Consider the following 19,806-nt stretch of genomic DNA (forward strand, 5'->3'; position numbering starts at 1 on the left):
GAAATTGCATCATGTGTGTGTGTGGGATTTACTTTATTTCATAAAGCCTAGGCCTTATAGAAATTGCATCCTGCGCACGCACGTGTATCACAAAACGAGTTTTGATCCATCACATCTGCATGCAGCCTCCCATAAAATTTGGAAAACGACCTCTATTTCTGCTAGTGGCAGGACAAAGCAACTTACCAGTTAATGCTCCGTTCAAAACACTGAAACTTGGCCAATAAACTCACCACTACAATTGTGATGGACTAAGCTATGCTTTCAATCACTGCAAGCACCATTAAAAACACAGAGATTTAGGGCCTACTTGATAAATGAGAAAACAGAAAAAACAAACTGTTTTTCTCAATGACCACATTTTCTCCTGTTTGGGAATGGGGTAAAGCGAGAAAACTTGGCATCCCATATTTCTCCACAGTCCATGCTTCTCTCCAATTTCGAGGAAAACTGCAGTGCACTGATTACTCAGGAAAGGTGGGCGAACGCAGACCCCTCCTCATCCCCCTTTTATTTATGTAATCTCACAATCTCTCTCCCCTCTCAATTTCTATTCTCCTAAGCTCTAGCCCAAGCTTTCTCCGGTTTTCATAGATAGGTTCCTAAACAAAGGTTCACAATCCCCAGCCACGAGTTTTTTACTTCTACTTTTTACTCGGGCTTCCTGCTTCTCTGAGATTCTCCAGGAAAACAGTTTTCTCAGTTGCCAAACACAGCCTTATTTCTCCTCTGGGTAATAACGGCTGGAAAGTACATTAGAGAAAGTTGCCGACAATTTGAAGGCATCAGGCATCAGTTGGTTTCCACCAAAGTAAAGACAAAACAGGAATTTATTGTGAGGCAATCATTACCTAAAACGTTTCAAAAAGATACTAGTCTTGTCAATTCAAAAATTTGAAATGTCAGGTTCAAAACAAATTTAAGGACAAACGGTACTTGCTGACTATTTGAAGGCATCAGGCATCAGTTGGCTTCCACCAAAGTACACACAAAACAGGAATTTATTGTGAGGCAATCAATCCCTAAAACGTTTCAAAAAGATAATAGTTTTGTCAATTCAAAAATTTGAAATGCTATGTTCAAAACGAATTTAAGGACACACGGTACTAATAAACATGGAAGCAAACCATAGAGAGGAGACAAGGCGTACCCAATTCTGAAGCTATACATAAACGCACATGGAATAAGCCACTACACAAAAATTACAAGGAAAATCTCTGAATGCAAGAATTGAGATCCTACATAAATCACATAGAAAGGCACTGTGAAACGCTCTATGTATCAGAGAGAAACACCCCCCTAGTATTTCAATAATATATAACAGAAGATAGAGAATGGAGTGAGTCATGCATTTGACATTATTCTGAGAAACCAAGTAGCATGATACCTAAGTATATAATGAAGTAAGAATCCTGAACCTGTACATGCTCCAACTCCAAGGTTTTATCATACAGATCTCCTGCACTTCACAAATCCATTTTGTCAAAGAGGTCCTGTTCTCAGAATGGACATATAAGAAATTAAGTTCGGGTCCTTTATATTCCACTTAAGAACTGCTTGGATGGGGCATTAGCATATAATACTAGACAATCAAGCATAATGTAAGAGTATTAGGAAATCAAGTACCAGCTTGACAATCAGAGATTGGACGTTGATTCTTTGATCTCCTCTAAACTGATAGCCTACATCAATAAGAAACCAAAGCCTCATGTTAATGTCAAACACATGTAAATGAACATGCACAAGCACGCACAGAATTTTGGGTTGCTTTTTTTCGTTTTTGGGGAGGGTTGGGGTTTGGGGGGTTTGGCAAGTGGAGGAAGAGAGTTGGGCCTTTGAGCAGATTTTGCGAGGTTCCACATATTCCTTTTCTTTTCATGCAGAATGGTGCATTCAATTTGAAAAATTGAAGCGTCGAGAAAATCATCATATTTTCAAGTTACCTTCTCAAATGATGCAGTGAACAACAAAATGCATCTCATTTTTACTAAATATAATCCATGTGAATGTTTCTATGTTTTATGGTGCATGCTGCATATAGCATGGTCCCGTGGAACAGCCCTCTACAGATTTTGTTCTTCCCCAAGCACCTAGCTAGCAGGACTGCTTTTCATCTGAGAATTTGCATACCATCCTTTATTTGCCTTGCGAACAATTTGTAAAAAATAGAAAAGGAAAAAAAACAAGAAAACTCTTGGAGACCTAGATCATAGTCCATAAATTGGACAGTCTACAAACAAATTTTTTGGGGGAGGGGATTGAATTTGCAGCAGTTTTTGAGCTTCAAATCAATTTTTCTATTTTCTAATTTCCATTTTATTATATAATTTGATCTTATAGATGACAAAATATCTTTTGGGGTTTCAGGACCAAACATATTTCGTAACTGTTGTGTTTTGGGTAGTGGGCAAGTGTACAAGGTGATCTTATGGACCACCAAATCTTTTTATTTCAATACTAAGAACAGTGTTAAATAGAGAGGAAAAAATATGTTTTTTAATATATCATTGTAAGAAGAAACTTTCTTCTGAGCAAGAAGGGGCAATTTCATTAATGCAGATCATTGCACTTATGTTCCAATACACTTTCCCCAGTAGTTAAATATTGTTCCATCCACATGTAGGCAAGAAAAGCAATTAAAAATTACAGCACGTTCTGATGGTCACATTACAGTACGATGTCCATAACAATAGACACCAAACTCACCCTCTGATATCAACGCCAAGAACAACCTACAGTATTCCTATGAGTGTGCAAGCCTAAGTTTGATGGTTATGATACCAAATTCCATCCCAAAACAGCAAAGTGGAAAACTTACCGTAAAGAAAAAGTAGTAGTCGAGAGTTCAAGCGTAAGTTCTAATGGGTATATTTCATTTCGTACAACAATACTCGGTTCAAGGTAGGAAAAGAAGCATATGGAGCATGTTAAAGAGGTGCACACATGGTACTGGGACCACATCAAGCAAGCATCAGAGTCACTGACAAAAATTCAGTCCGAAAGACAAAAATTCAGTCAGAAAGGCCACGAAACTGACTTTAGTGTCATTTAGATAATCCTTGTTAGAGTAAATCCCATTCTATACAATTCTATTTGCTTGCAAGTTGCATCTCCAGGAGTCCAGCTTCCGTAACATGTGCCCTTGCTCCCCATTGCAGCTTTTTAGGGCAAGTAAAACAGGTGAAATACATATGCCCCCTATTCACTAATAAATGCAAGTTCCACTAACTAGGAAAATCCATCTTCCAGAATATTTGTTTTTGGTTTCTCACTCCCCTAAAGCAGAGCCTAAAAATCAGTGAACCAGCTAGGAATGGCTTGACCTGACGTGCCATGGACTTTGACTGTGTCTTGGCTGAGCCACAACAGACACAGTGGAGGCTCTATTTCTTTACATGTTTCTGTACTAGTTTTTTAAGACTCCGATGAGTCTTATTGCATTGACTCATCTCTGAACTGCATTCAAAGCAAGAGGAATGTTTTGAACTTTATTGGAATCAGGGGGAACAAAGGTGAAATAGAGGATCGTCAGTATCCTCTTGTGATTATCTCATGGATTTCATGCTTTCTTTATTGCTCACTTTTGATTATGATTTGACCAAAGGAGTAGTTGTCATGTCAGATTTCTGGAAAACCATGATCAACCCTCCATATTTGTGGCATAAAATTTGAGAATTATTGGCTACATTAAAGCATTGTTTAGATACTTCTCTGTGAGAGCTAAGACACTCAAATCAACTTGGCTCGTCTACTACCCACATTTTCAAGACACATCATAGTCTCATCGGTTCCCAGTGTTAATAATCTTCTCTCTAGAAGTCGTACCGAGTCCTCACTAGTCAACATCGATATGGATGAGGCACTGTGGGATAAGGCACAGTCCCAAGCTGAGTCCAAGTTTTTATACTTTCGAAGATATCTCAGTCTCCAGAATTACTTCAACCTCTATTTTCCATTTATCAAACCCTTTATCATAATATCACTGCTCCAAATTCCCAACACAAGACTTGTTCCATCTGCAATGACTTACTCCTAAAGCAAACAAATAAACAAACCTCCATGACCAATTAGTGTTATAACATCCTCACAGGCAACCCCTATTCCCCCATAGGTCCAACAATTTAATAGCACTTTCACTGGTTGTATTGAAGAATAGAAGATCTGCAACAATTACATTTTTTGAAAAATAGTTATTTGTTTCCTAGGTGACAAAATGAGACTGTATGAAGGAACTAGTGGACGCATACTATTCCACAGTCCTTGTATCCTATTTGACTGTTGATCTGGCTAAAATTTGACTTTGGTATTTGTAGCTATTTCTGCAAGACCATCATGGCAAAACTCTTATCAAACATCCATGAACTGATCTTTCAGATATTTGTTTCTCATATTTCATCCAGGACATTTTGAAAGTGAAACAAGTAATACTGAAAACAATTTCTAAAAGGTCAAACTTATTGTGCTTGAGTTCCAAATGCCTCACACCATGACCATTTGGTGCTCCAAACTTTGCTCAAAACAACAAATAGAACACTGATAAACATGACTATGAGTCAGCATCAATGGAAAGTGCGTGTTTCAGCTGCTGCAAGAAACCCTTCCCTTCACAGCTTAAGGAATCGCTTTCGGCAGCCCTTATCTCTTTTGACTGATTTCAGAAGGAAAACTATTCAACATTGTCATTTGGAAGCTCAGTTACATCCCTTGAGAGGCTTTTGAGCCAATCAAGTATCTAATTTTAAATTATCTTTAGTGTCCATGGATGACATTTAAATGCATGTGTTGTACCAATTTGTAAAGTAAGAACGAAAGAATACATATTCTACCAATCCATAAGTTTAGTCTCCCTGAGGCAGACCTGAAGACAGAGTAAAAACAAGAAAATACCTGTTCGCCACCAGCAAAATCGTTGTCAGAGGTGAGGAAAAGCATACAGTGGCACTCCTTCCTGCCAATAGTCATATCATTATATAGAACTTTAATAGCACAAGGGATGCCAATTTAGTATGAGTGATAGTATACTATGGTGCGCTTTGAAATGTACATCTCCTGAAGCAAGCTTGAAAGGATCAATTCATCTCAAGTGTCAATGTCAACAATGAACGGTCAATGGGGCATGTAGCATACCATTTATATGCTGCATGTTCACAGATTATTTTACCATAATATAATCTTATTGTGATTTTCTAATACCGAATGATATGGAAGGGGAAAAATACAGAAGGGAGGGTTCTATCTTACTTCATAAATAGACAATTGAGAAACTTGTAACTGTAAGTTACATACAGAACACCTCTAATTTGACAGACTTTCTGCAACAATTCTTAAGAAAACGCAATCAAAAGCATAGAACAACAGTGTGGATTAGCTAAAAACACAATCAGTTAACAGAGATCAAAATGAAAACGATGGAACTCTCAACAACTGCAAATAGTATATTGGAGGAAAAGGTGCATTAAGAACCCATTCTCCTATCAAAACTCTCCACTTCAAGTTCCACAGTCAGTCACATTCGAAAGGATACAAATGAAGCCTTGATAAGGAAGTGAACAAACACATGCAATGCAAAGACCCAACAAAAAGCATTCATTTAATAAAAAATCAAAAGGTTATGTACATGATCTTCGGAACCAATTAAATGCTTATGAAACCTCAGGAAAAAGACTAAGACTCAATCACTCAACTTGTTTAATCATTTACAAGCAAACCAAACCAGTACCACATTGCAAAAAAACTCATCAAATGATTGCAATAAACCAAGAAAGAACTAACTAGAAATACCCAATCGATTAAGTCCAAACATTCTTGGAAAGACCAAAGGTTCTCAGAAGAAATTTCCTTAACACCCTCATTCAAAACAGAGCATAACTGAATACATAGTGTAAAAGTACAGTTAATGATTTGCTTAACGATATAAGAAAACTGAGTTCACCAACTTCATCCTATCTTGGTAGAAATGAGACACATGCTATTGCTGATAACTGCCTAGTCAATTCTTGAGAAGTTGAAAACCGTAAAACTATTCCAGTACAAGAAAATGACATAATGGTGCTTTTTAATCTGTCACTAACTCTTTTCTCTCTCTCTCTCTCTCTCTCTCTATATATATATATATATATATATATATATATATATATGGGTGTGGTTTCTATAAGGTTACAACCTTAAACAATCCAATTAAGGCACACCTTCAAATTTTATCATAACATGTAATTTTGGTGAAAACAATTCTTAGGATTATCTCAAAATCTATTTTTATATCTAATTATAAATTTTTAAACTCCAAAAATGGTTAAAATCAAGTCGATCTATAAACATATGAAAATCTTGAAAATGGGCGGTTTAGATAATGTATTGCAAGATGCACTATTTCTGGGACTCAAAATCTTTTTGTTTTTTCATATTCATTCATCTCAATGTCGAGATGATCAATTAGAGGTTTTTCAACATTAAAACAACTTTTTCCGATCGATTTTTGAGGTCCATCTGTAATTCTACATTTTAAGGTTGCAATCTTATATAAATTTTTTCCTATATATATATATATATATATATATATGTAGGTGCGGTTTCCATAAGGTTGCAACCTATTACGTACAAGGAACTTAAATCTCACTGACGAGACAATGTCAATGATTGATGAGTAAAGTTCTACAATGTCAATGCCAAGTAAAGTTCTACAATATTTCACTCATGGCGCATCTATCATTCTACATTTTAAGGTTGCAACCTTGTATAAATTTTTTCCTATATATATATATATATATATATATGTGTGGTTTCCATAAGGTTGCAACCTATTAGGTACAAGGAACTTAAATCTCACTGACGCGACAATGTCAATGATTCATGAGTAAAGTTGTACAATGTCAATGCCGAGTAAAGTTCCACACACACACACACATATATATATACATATGGAAAAGTCTTCTCAACACCTATAGGAGAAAATGAACAGTGATTTCTCCTATGCTCATCATCGTCCAAAGTTCATCGCATGGTCAAGATTGTCCGGTAGTGTTTCAATTTTCATTTTTTTTGTCTATAAATCGGAATGATTTGAAATTTGGAACATATGTACATCTTAGTGAAGCGCACCTAATAAAAATATGAAAAAAATATTTCGCAAAATATAAATTGACCAAAATACCCCCATAAATTTTCAGGGGTATTTTGGTTAATTTATATTTTGTGAATTAGTTTTTTTATATTTTTATTAGAATCTCCTATTTTTTATTAACACACCCTCCAAATTTTAGATCATTCCGATTTGTAGAAAAAAAAATGAAAATTAAAACACTACCGGACAACTATGACTGTGCGATGAACTTTGGACGGTGATGAGCATAAGCAAAATCATTGTTCATTTTTGCCTATAGGCATTGTGTAGTGTTTTCCTATATATATATATATATATATGAAAATTCTTAGAAACATTCATGAGTAAAGTTCTACAATGTTTCACTCATGGTTCATAACTATCCAAAGCCCATCAAATGGTCATGATTGTCTAATAGCATTTGAATTTTAATAATTTTTTTCAAATCTCATTAACCTCAAAATTTGTAGGTGTGTGCTTAGTGAGGCACACTTAAATAAAATATAAAAAATAATTCAAATAAATAAAAATGACTAAATTACCCTTATGAATATTTCAAGGATTTTTTCATCATCATTTGATAATTAGTTTCTAATATTTTATTTTGGTGCAAGGTGAATTCCAGATAAATTGGATTTTTTAAAAAACATAAAACTTCAAATATTATTGGATAATCATGGCTATAGAAACTCACCCATAGGTGTTTGTAGGGTTTATCTATAGAGCACACAAGACCCCCCCCCCCCTCCGCATGCAGCCACCCCCATCCACCCCCACAAACCCACCACCATAAGGGCACCGATATCAATTTCTTAGGGAAAATTACTCATTATTTTAACAAAAACTTTTAAGAAATAAAATCCTATAATCACCCAAAATGATGCATGACGTAATACAGAGTCTCACACACAGTGGCTTATATGCGGACAAATAACATCATATCATCGGTCTCTGCAATTAAAAGGTTGTCAAAGGAATACTTCCGGTACAGCCCAAAACAATACTTCATTTGGTGTTAAGTAATAGACAAGAGATGTGTACCTTTCCCTCATGGGTACACATGGGCAATTCCAAAAACCATGAGCTGCCTCAGCCTCTTTATCATCATAATGCCTGAATCTCACAAATTTATATAACGTCAGAAAACACATCATTATTTCATTCATCAAATGGAAAAAGAGGAGCCAGAATTCATGCCAGCAGAAAATAAAAAGGAAGACATCTAAGAAAATTATTCAATTACCTACAAGGGCATAATGGTGCCCCTAATGTATCTTTATGTTCCGCCAACCCCTGTAAATGAAGAATATTAAAACCACATTCTTAAAGAAAAATGTAGCACATGTCAAACAGAAACAAAATTGACCATCTAGAGATATAATAAAGAGATATTAATGTGGTTCTAATCCTTGACTGTGAAAATTATCAGATGTCACTAACATGCAATAGCATAAAAGCATAAGCAAAGTGTTGCAACTCTTATCCATTGTAAAGTTCCTCAAGCTGCATGTCCTTATTCCAACATATTTAAGGAAGTGTGGGATACTGAAATTCTTTGAAGCCAAGAAAAAATATGACCATTTAAAGGGCCAAAAAATTTCTTTAACAGAAGGTGTTCCATATAAGAATTAGCAACTGCACTGTAAAGTCCATCAGCATTTCAAACCATAAACGCACACAGGTTTCTATAGTACATGAACTTTTCCACATTCATAACTTTCAAACCCCAAAAAAACTATGTACAGATTTCACAAAGAACAACCGAAGTATGAGTAGAGTATGTGGTTGTAATAATCCTAAAATTTCAAAAACAAAAAAACAAAAAGAGAGAAAAGAAACTTTTAATAAGTGATGGTCCATATAAGTATGATGGTCCTTAGGGACCATCACCACTTTTGTTAACCTTTTACCTCCCTTTAACACGTCCCTTGGTTGCGTGGGACTTAAAGCTTTTACGTTTAATTTAAACGCTACACCTCGTGTATGAGGTGTAACTTAATAAAATATTATAATAAGGTATCGTAAGAATTTAAATAGAATAAGTGAGGACTCCCACCCTAGAAAATTTTGAGGTCTCTCTCTCTAGCCGAATTTTTATCGGAAGCTCGCTCTCAAATATTTTAGGTAAGTGACATTATTACCTTGAAAAATAATCCATTCTTTTTAAAAATGAAATGAAATAATTATTTCTGCTTATTATCATGAATTTTAGGCCCGATAAATTTTATGCGCACGCGCCCTCATTATTTTAAACATAACCTTTGTAATAAAAATTGTGATATTTTATCTATGTTAGAAATTTTGAATGATGTAAATTATTAGAAATAAATTTATTTATTTTTCTTGACTATTGTTAGAAAATTTTAGATACTGTAAAATTATTAGAAATAAATGTAATATTTCTGCTTTTAGTAAATTGTGATATTTCTTTCTACTGTTTTTGAATATTTAGACATTGTAAAATTCATGTGCAAATGACTGCCTTATTATTTAAAAATTGATAGTTTTGCAATTGATTATAGCATTATTGTGAAATGTTTATTTATGAATTGATATCCCATAAATTGTGATAATTCCGTATTTTTGAATTTCTATAAGAGTCTTTCTATACATATTAGATTGGCAATTATGCTAGAATGTTTTTACAAACTGCTACCTTTCTGACTTTGAGCCCAAAATATTTGACTGGGTGTTTTTGAAAATATTGATATCTTTCAACCATGATTATTTTAGGATTATGATGATCACTTACTGAGTAGCCAAACTCATCAAACTATGGTAAACATTTTTTTCAGGATAAATGCGGATTCATTTTGAGTGCTAGTCAAGATCAACCTTGGAAGATATTGTTGTTGCGCTAACTTTTTTGTTACCTTGTAAGAATTCGCCACTGAATTTGTCCTATCAAGAAATATATAAATGTTTTGATTGTCACATCTCAGGAATATCAGTATTGTAAATTCTTGGGGTGTGACAATTATTGTATCAGAGCAATCGGTTTAAGATTCTTAGGAAATTTAAAAAAAAAAAAAAAAAGAATATACTTAAAATCGCATTTATTGCGTGTATAGGCTGGGACGAAGTCAAGATCCAGAATAGCTGAAGCTATTATGGAAGGAATTCACAAAGCTTTGGAAAGTATGGTTGCTCTAATGAAACATCAGATGGAAAACAACAATCCATCCAGGCAGTCAGTTACGGGAAATGGTGGGAGTGATATCGAACAATTTAAGAAATTGAACCCACCTTCTTTTAAGGGTGCTGTAAACCCACTGGAAGCTGAGGGATGGATTATGCAATTGGAGATAATATTCGAGGTAATGGAATGTCCTGATGATAGGAAGGTGGCCTTGGCAGTTTTTATGTTAGAAGGAGAAGCACAACATTGGTAGTGAATGGCAAAAAGAGTATTGGTTAAAGAAAATAAACCCTTGACTTGGGATGTATTTCTAGAGGCGTTTAATGAAAAGTATTTTCCAGATTTTATTCTAGACCAAAGAGGAATGGAATTTTTGGAATTAATCCAAAGAAACCGGACAGTAGCACAGTACGAGGCCAGGTTTACTGAATTGTCCAGGTTTGCCCCACATATGATTAACAATGAGGCAAGAAAGGTGAAGAAATTTGAAAAGGGTCTCAGACCAGCTATTAGAAGCAGAATATCAGTTTTAAAATTGAGAACTTATGCTGAAATAGCGGATCGAGCCCAAATTGTCGAAAAAGATTTCGAAGATTACCAAAAGACGAAAAATCAGAAAGGCCATGTTAGACCCACACCATCTAATCGACAACAGTTTGAAAGGGCAAACAAGAAACCAATGCCCTTACCACTTCAGAACCCAATAGAACCATGTAAAACATGTGGAAAAAACCATTGATCCAGCCCTTGTTATTGGAATACTGGAGCCTGTTTTAAATGTGGAAAATTGGGACACCAGATTAGTAAATGTCCTAGCTTACAGATGCAACAGCTTCCAAAGCAGGGAGATATAGCTCAAAAGCCTCAGATGAAGGGAAGAGTATTTGTGATCACCAAGCACGACGTTCAGGCCTCAAAATCAGTGATCCAAATTACTCTTATTATCTTCCAAAAAGTAGCTCATGTTTTGATTGATCCTGGATCTACTCATTCATTTGTGTCATCATACTTTGCATGCCACTTAAAGGTAGAACCAGAACAATTAGAATACATTCTAGAGGTAGCCACACCGATGAGAAATTCAATTAACACCAATATAGTGTACAAATCATGTGTAATAAAGATAGAAGAAAAGGAATTGTTGGTTGATTTAATAATCCTGAAAATTCAAGATTTTAATGTAATCTTAGGCATGGATTGGCTTTCTGCATACCATGCAAGTATTGATTGTTATAAGAAAATGGTTACCTTTAGTATTCCGAATCAACCAGTATTTTACTTCAATGGTATCAAAGAAGACTCCCCATCATATTTAATCTCCTGTAAGCTAATCGTCTCCTTCGAAAAGGGCGTCAAGGCTTTCTTGCCTATATCAAAGAAGATAAGAAGGAAGAGATAAATTTGGATACCACTCCGGTTATCCGAGAATTTCCTGACGTTTTTCCTGAAGAATTACCAAGATTACCGCCTGACAGGGAAATTGAATTCTCTATTGAATTATTGCCCGAGGTGGCCCCAATTTTTAAGGCACCTTACAGAATGGCACTTGCAGAACTTAAGGAACTTAAACAACAATTGGAAGAATTATTAGATAAAGGTTTTATCAGGCCCAGCGTGTCACCTTGAGGTGCTCCGGCATTGTTTGTTAAAAAAAAAGATGGGACCTTGAGATTGTGTATCGATTATAGGCAGTTGAACCAAGTGACAGTGAAAAATAGGTCTCCATTACCTAGAATTGATTATTTATTTGATCAATTACAAGAATCATAAGTATTTTAAAAAATTGATCTTAGATCTGGATACCATCAGCTTAAGATTAAAAGTGAAGATGTTCCCAAGACAGCTTTCAGAACAAGGTATGGCCATTATGAATTTTTAGTCATGCCTTTTGGATTAACCAATGCACCGGTTGCATTTATGGATTTGATGAATCGGATCTTTAAGCCCTTTTTGGATAAATTTATTGTGGTATTCATTGATGATATTTTAATTTATTCCAAGAATCAGAATGAACATGAGCAGCATGAAAGAATGGTATTGCGAATATTAAGAGAGAAGAAATTGTATGCCAAACTTAGTAAATGTGAATTTTGGCTTGAACAAGTGACATTTTTAGGGCATGTCATATCAAAGGAAGGTCTATCAGTTGATCCTTCAAAGGTTGAAACCGTTGTTAATTGGAAACAACCAAGTAATGTGACTGAAGTTCGAAGCTTTTTGGGATTGACAGGATATTACAGAAAATTTGTAGAAGGATTTTCTCGAATCGCAACCCCATTGACTCGATTGACACAGAAAAATGTCATATTTGAGTGGACAAGTGAATGTGAGGAGAGTTTTCAAGAACTAAAAGTTCGATTAACTTCAGCGCCTATTTTAACTATTCCTGAGGGGAGTGAGGGATTTGTGATTTATAATGATGCTTCACATAAAAGCTTGGGTTGTGTATTAATGCAATATGGAAAAGTAGTCGCATATGCATCCAAACAGTTGAAAGAATATGAGAAAAAATATCCAATTCATGACTTGAAGCTGACTGCAATAGTATTCGCTTTGAAAATATGGAGGCATTATCTATATGGTGAGCAATTCGAAATATATACGGATCATAAGAGCTTGAAATACCTCTTCTCTCAGAATGGATGGATTTCTTAAAAGATTATGACTGTACAATCCATTATCATTCAGGAAAAGCGAACGTTGTCGCCGACGCTTTAAGTAGAAAATCTACGGGAGTCTTAGCTCATCTAATGATCCAAGAAATGAGATTGTTAGAGGAAATAGTGGATTGGCATCCGACTCCGTCCATTAATAGTGTAGTAAGTATGATTGCCAACATTAAGGCAGAACCCCAATTAATCCAACAGATCCGATCGGCACAAAAGAAAGACCCTCAGCTTATAACATTTATAGAAAAAGTGAAGCAAGGAAAAATTCGATCATCTCTATTTACTAATTTCTTTTCAATAATAATAAGAAATACTAAATTATGATATTTTCTTGAATTAAGAAGCCAGCTTATCTTGTTGCTTGATTGCCATACCTTTTCACATGCGCATTTGTGCTCTCTTTCACACCCCTTACAAACACTGACCGAAAAACTATGAAAACCATATCAAATTTTTTGAAAACCCCCGAAGTCGACATTAATGCTAAGGGGGGCACCTAGTTGTTTGGAGCCGAGAGGGTTGGGGCTCGCACAACTTTAACAGTGAGAGCCCCTCCGTAATTCTTAGCCCCAAAGCACCCTACATATAGTAAGACCTTTGTTGATCCCTTGAACAGGTGGCCAAGACATATATGGGTACCCATTGAGACCTAGCCACATTCCAACCCTTTCATAGCTAGGAACCCCACCTGAGCCTTAACCTACCTATAGAAAACTAGGTCAAATTTATCAAACCTTTTAAGGTGGTGTTTTGCCTAGCCTACTTTAGTTTAGGTCTGTCAAGAGTAATGTTCAAGGATTAAACGGAGGTGAGGTCTGACCCCATGACTTCAGGCCAACCTAGGTCTAGGACACTAGGTCGGCAGCCTGAGAGGATCCACCAAGGCGCTCCTCCTACCCAAGGTACCCATGTGGGTGAATCTAGTCTCAACCCATAAGGAACCATACCTAGCAATCCAGGCTACAAGCTAGTAGTCCTCATGACTGTCGTTAAGAACCGTGGACCTCCAAGTTGCACCCTGAATAGTCAAGGAATTAGACCAGGGGTAATCCACCAAGACATGGGTGTGAGTCTTAATTCCAGTTAGTGTGACCAAGGTAGGCCAAATGTCCAAACCCTTCCAAGTCTATGGTCAGTGCACCATAGCTAGGTTAACCATAGTGATCAGTTACCACCCAAGAATTTTGGCCCAAACAAACAACCAATTAAGGGAGAGTGGTCCAAGGCTCACATAGGCTTGAGGTGCCCAGTCATGTTTCTAGTCACCATGGCACTGCTAGGGGCAACCCATTTACTCAACCTAACACCAATAGGAGTCAGCGTCCTGACCATAGTCAGCTCCAGGCAAACCCTCAGGTGTCCTGCAAGGCCTAGTGAACAGGGGATATACCATTCAACCACCTAGTCAGCATAGGCAAGGTAGGATAGAAGTTCAACCCCTTAATTCACCTGTAGCCAACTGGCCCAAACCAAGTTAACCCTATTAGTTAACAATTTGCTAGACAAGCAAACCAAATAACCACTTAGTAGGAATAGGCCACCTAGCTAGGGGTCTGGTTATGGCCATCAACGTTTGATAGTAATCATGGACTTCATGCCCTCTTTGGGTCAAATACTAAATAAAGAGGTGATTCCAACTCTAGAAGTAGACCACCTTGTCTATGACAGGAGCATCTAGGCCCAGTTAACCAAGGTCAAAGGTCTAGCCACCGTAGTAACCCAGGGGGTCCTTCCCAATTTCCCATAAGTGAACACTTAGTTTTGCACGTCTTCTTGCGAAACTGGAAAAGTTAGGGTAAGCCCAATGAGGCAACAACAAGATAGCCCAAGGGGTTTCATATGTCAACAATCATCCTAACTAGTCCAATCGGTTCCCCAAGCTCAATCAACAATTCATATACCCAAACACAAGCTCAATAGTCCATCTTAAGCAACCAATCGTCCAGAGAAGTTGTCCTAGTGCCAATGCTCAGTTAGCCAATATGTAGGCGACCATGCAACACCTTCAAGACTCTTTAGAGAATGGGAATATGCGATTTCTCAGCTCCTAAAGCATATGTACAAGAAACCCTTGAAAATCTCTAAGATTTACCAATGGGATTCATTATGCCACCATTTCGAAAGTTCTCCAGAAAGGGTGACCTAGAAGCACATATCAACGCTTGCCTGCTTTCAGTGCCAACCCACTGTGACCGGCCCAATCAATTAAAGGCGATGTTCTCACATAGCCTATCAGGAATACCCTTCATATGGCATCGACAATTCATGAAGGATAACTCCAATGCGACTCCGGACGAGATGTTTTAAAAGTTTGAGTCTCATTACTGGGGCAGCAAACCCCAACCCGTCTCACTAGGGGAGCTTACCTCAAAGGGGCGAAAGGATGACGAATTGTGCCCTGACTTTGTTGAGCTATTTAGGTTTGTCGCTTCTCGGGTTCTCGAGTGCACTCCCTTCAATACACACTAATTGCTATCCTCCTAGAAAATGTTACGCCCGAATACATGTCCTTAGCAAAAGCAACATGCCCTTCTCTTTCGACTCCATGCTCGAGATGGTAGCGCACTATGAGAGGGCGAAGGACAAAGCTAGTTTCCCTCAGGAATCAACCACTAGCTACACCTTAACAGGAGATGATCAAGATGAAGCTTCACTCGGTGGAGAAGTTAAAGAAGTCATAACCAATGAGTCGAAGGTCCGACCTCTCCTTCTAAAATTCTTAGGTACATAGATAAACCGCATTTCTATACATGGCAGATGCAAAGAGGTATGACCAAGGAATTTAGTCGCATTAAGGAATCAATGAGTGATGTTCTCAAGCCATAACTCGACAATAAACTTGTGGAGTAGCCTATAGCTTAGATTTCTCTCTTGCCCCATTGGGGATAAATCGAAGTGGTGCAAATGGCATCGAAGCCGTGCCCATTACATTGAGGAATGCCTTACTCTTAGGAATATTGTTAAATATTTAATTGATAAAGGAATCATAACAATCACGAGGCAGACCAAAGGGAATGACAAGCCTACTTCTGGGCCAATTTCCACTCTTAATAAAAGGGGTATATTTTCCATCTTAAATCCGGATGGTATCACTGGCACAAATAAAGACGAGGAGATATCTTCAACCTCCCAAACAACCGCCGAGGTCGACCTAATAAATATGAATGAGTCTAGAACTCGGTCTAAATGTAAAGATCATCCAACATGGCCTTGTGGCAAGGGACAAGACTAGCCTGAGAACCCGTTAAATAAAGAGCAAGACAATCATAATCTCACCTAGGACTCTGTGGTAAGAATCATCAAATCACAACGATGAGGATAGCCTTAGCCTAGGTTCCATGACTTAATAAAGGGCGAAAGAACAAGTACCTTAAGAAAGATTCCGATAGTAGTTGAAGATGCAGGCCCAAAAAGGATCCAAGATATCCCTATAATGCATGTTAGAGTATGGACAAAAGATCTGTTTAATCTTTCAAATAAATGGAATAGACAACCCATACAGGTGGTACAATGCACACAAGCCAAAGGACATAAGCACATCTCCCTTTCGGGTTGACTCGGAGGATGATAGCATAAAGGATTTAACTTCGAGTATTCTCCCAAGTTTGGACTCAGATTCCCCACCTCTTCAAGAGCAAGAGGAAAACCCCCTAGAAATCGTAAGGGTACCGCCTGCCCCATTATGACATGATTTTGTAGAGAACCCACCTAGGTGGGGTGATGAACCGAATCTAGAAGATCCAGTCAAGCTACCTCTCTGGAGAGCCCAATGGATGACCCCCACTTAACTGGGGCAAAGAAATGGGAAAAGGTAAATCTCTGGAATTTAATTGGGGCAAGGGCATGACTCTAATAAGTAAGGCATCCCAACAATAAGAAGACCCATTTGATGAGACACAAGCTCCCACTAGTGAAGGACATAACTCAATAGAGGTCACCCTATCTAACTAATCAATAGGGGCACCCTTATTGGATGATGACATTATAGCAAGGACAATTGATAAGGTTGAGGCTCTATCCGATGACTCTCAATATGCCATGGCACGGAAATAACGGTATGGAATCAACTCCTTAAGGTCAACTTGAGATCTTGAGTAAATAGGATTATTGAAAAGGAGTATGTCGATCACGCCTTTTAATAGCCAAGTGAGGCATTCACGCATCGCTTAGATACCATATTTTGGGACATTAATGCCCATGGAATCACTAGCCTACAGCTACATATAGGCCCAACGACCTTGATTGAATCTGGGCTGTTGGACCTATGATTAGTTGTAAGCTAGTGGGCCTATTCGTATTTGAATTTTAATTTTTTTCTACAAATCCAAATCATGTGAAATTTTAGGAGTCTATTCTTCTCATCAATGTGCACCTAATACAAATATTTAAAAAATACTTCACAAAGTTTAAATTGATCAAAATACCCTTGAAAAGTTTAGGGGTATTTTGGTCAAATTATTTTTCACAAATATTTTTTTGATATTTCTATTGGATTCTCCTATTTTTACAGAACACAAGCCCAAAATTTCAAGTGATTTGGATTTATATATAAAAAAAAAAATTCAAATTCAAATACGAAATACAATCGTGAACATTGGATCAGCCCAGATTGAATCTGGGACGTTGGGCTCATATTTAGCTATAGGCTAGTGGGCCTACATCAGCATTTCTATATATATATATATATATATATATATATATATATATATATTCAATTTCTGTAGAAGCAATCTGAGCTTCTCAATCAATATAGATGATAATTTGGAAGGCCAATCAGGCGAACCATTCAATAATTAGTCTTTGCATGTGTAGACAGTCAAATTTCGACAACATCTAGAATAGAACCTTTCAGTGGCTAATAGCATTAGGTACACATCCATAATTTCTATCCTCCCTGATGTCTAGAAGAAGCAAGAAAATCTGATAGAGATGGATAAGAGTCAAAGAGTGAAGGACTTGCAGTTTATTGACCTTCATTGAACTCAATGAGAAGACAATTTCACATACGAAATCAAGTATGAAGAATAATTATAAAGGATGCTCACATTATAACAGGAGGTTGATGAGACGCTATCTAGATGTGGCTAGCAAAAATTAAAGTTCCTTATTGCACAATAAGGGAACTAGGAAATTCTTTCGACCAAATTGTTACAATTTTATTTCTTAATTCTATCAACAGATGAAAATTGACAAACAGAAACTACCCCAGCCATGTTTCAAAGCAACCCAATATAAAATTCCACAAAGAAACTACTTTATCAATAAGACTTCTGCACTCATCAGAGCATCAAGCTCAGAATATGAGACTCACTGACAGAAAAAGTTGGGAAATTTGTAAAATAATCCATCACTTTGAAAAAAGATGCAAGATCTACAGCAGATGATGTGTTACCCATACTAAAGATGATCATTGTGATCTCGAAAAAGACAATTTAAATAGCTCAAACCTAAATGTTATACACAGGATGAAGATTGTATACTTCATATGCCACATTGCTGAATTAATCAAGTAAATGATATGTTAACTCCTAGCAATAAAATTCCATGAGAAACTGAAATGGGATCTACCTTTATAACAACAGATGTGACCCCTTTATCCACACAAAAATATGTTCCGGAGCGGCGTGCATATTGTTCTGAAAATTTTCTCATAATCTCAACAGATTTTTCTGAAGGTTCCACTGCAGAATCATTGGAAATATAGTTTAAAAGATCATAACATGAAGCAGAAACAGCAGTGACACACCATAGTTCTATAATTGAAAACTTGCAATTATTTTACCACTATAACACAGAAACAACAACAACAGGCTATTGTTAAGTTTTCTTTTTATAGAGCACAAAATGAGATATTCACTTGATTCTCAGCATGAAAGCGTCCGGAGAGAATTCTCCATATGCAACTCCAGGGACTGAAACCAATCTGCTGCACAAATATCATGTAGCCAACTGTATTCTGTCATATAAGGAGTACAAATTGCTTATACCACGGCAGTTTTTTGGTACATATTTGTAACAGAGCTCTTAGGAATATTGAAACCATTGCTATTAAACGTATGAACAGACCAATCAAATACCGACACAAGAAGATTTCAGTCTTCTTACAACCTGCGACTATAAAAACATTCCCACCATTTACGATATGAGAACAATGAAGTGATGAGCAGTGAACTGTTACCCATGCCCAAACCCATCAAAGTTCCTCCAACATCGCAAAACTATCAATTCCTGCATGTACTGCTAATTCTATATTTATGTAGGTTTCTTACTTCAATTTTTTTCTCTTGATATTTCAATGTTATATTGTATATCTATAGATGAAAGATCCTATCCTTGCTAGAAAGCAAGTGGCAAGAGTGAGTTACCTTGATATGAATGTACATATCTTGCACTTGCACTGCATTATTTAATATGAAAGTTCATTTTTTACTACATAATCTACTAATAAAATGAAACAATCGATTATCATACTACCAAAATCAACTCCCATTGAGTATACAAAATGAATTTTATGCTACTCAATGTATGATTATCCAAAAAATGTTTCCTATATAATGTCCAAAAAATGTTTCCTACATAACAAGTGATGCCTTGGGGCAGTGGGGTATCAATGTCTTTCTACTTAGGGATAGTATGGCTAGTGCAACAGACCAAAGTCCACAGACCTCAAATGAGACGGACAAGGATGACGATAGGGTCTGGTTGTCGCTGTGGTCACAACCTTAGTAGCCATGGTAATTGTATAGAGTGATTTACCTGCTATTATTATTATTATTTGCCAGCTCTTCAGGATTTGCATGCTTGTAATGACTCCGTTTAGAACCCACAAGCTACTGAATCTGGTACCCATCCTGTGTGGAAGAAGGCCAAGGGGAAAGACGTTGACACCTTTGAAAGAA

The 19,806-nt window shown here is 36.8% G+C and overlaps 1 protein-coding gene across 1 annotated transcript; it reads right to left on the reverse strand.

The window, feature by feature from the left end:
• Positions 1-1,147: 1,147 nt before the first annotated feature.
• On the reverse strand, positions 1,148-18,863 carry LOC148778898 (ferredoxin-thioredoxin reductase catalytic chain, chloroplastic-like; the record flags this gene model as incomplete). Its single annotated transcript, XM_088857190.1, has 7 exons — positions 1,148-1,459; positions 1,627-1,682; positions 4,888-4,948; positions 8,141-8,212; positions 8,343-8,392; positions 18,476-18,673; positions 18,765-18,863. Coding segments are annotated over 6 exons (525 nt in total), but the record flags the coding sequence as incomplete, so codon positions are not given.
• Between the last annotated feature and the right edge of the window lie 943 nt (positions 18,864-19,806).

Source organism: Amborella trichopoda, unplaced genomic scaffold (genome assembly GCF_054954075.1).
Source record: "Amborella trichopoda isolate Santa Cruz 75 unplaced genomic scaffold, AtrichopodaSantaCruz75HAP2 v2.0 scaffold_422, whole genome shotgun sequence".
NCBI classification, from domain to species: Eukaryota; Viridiplantae; Streptophyta; class Magnoliopsida; order Amborellales; family Amborellaceae; genus Amborella; species Amborella trichopoda.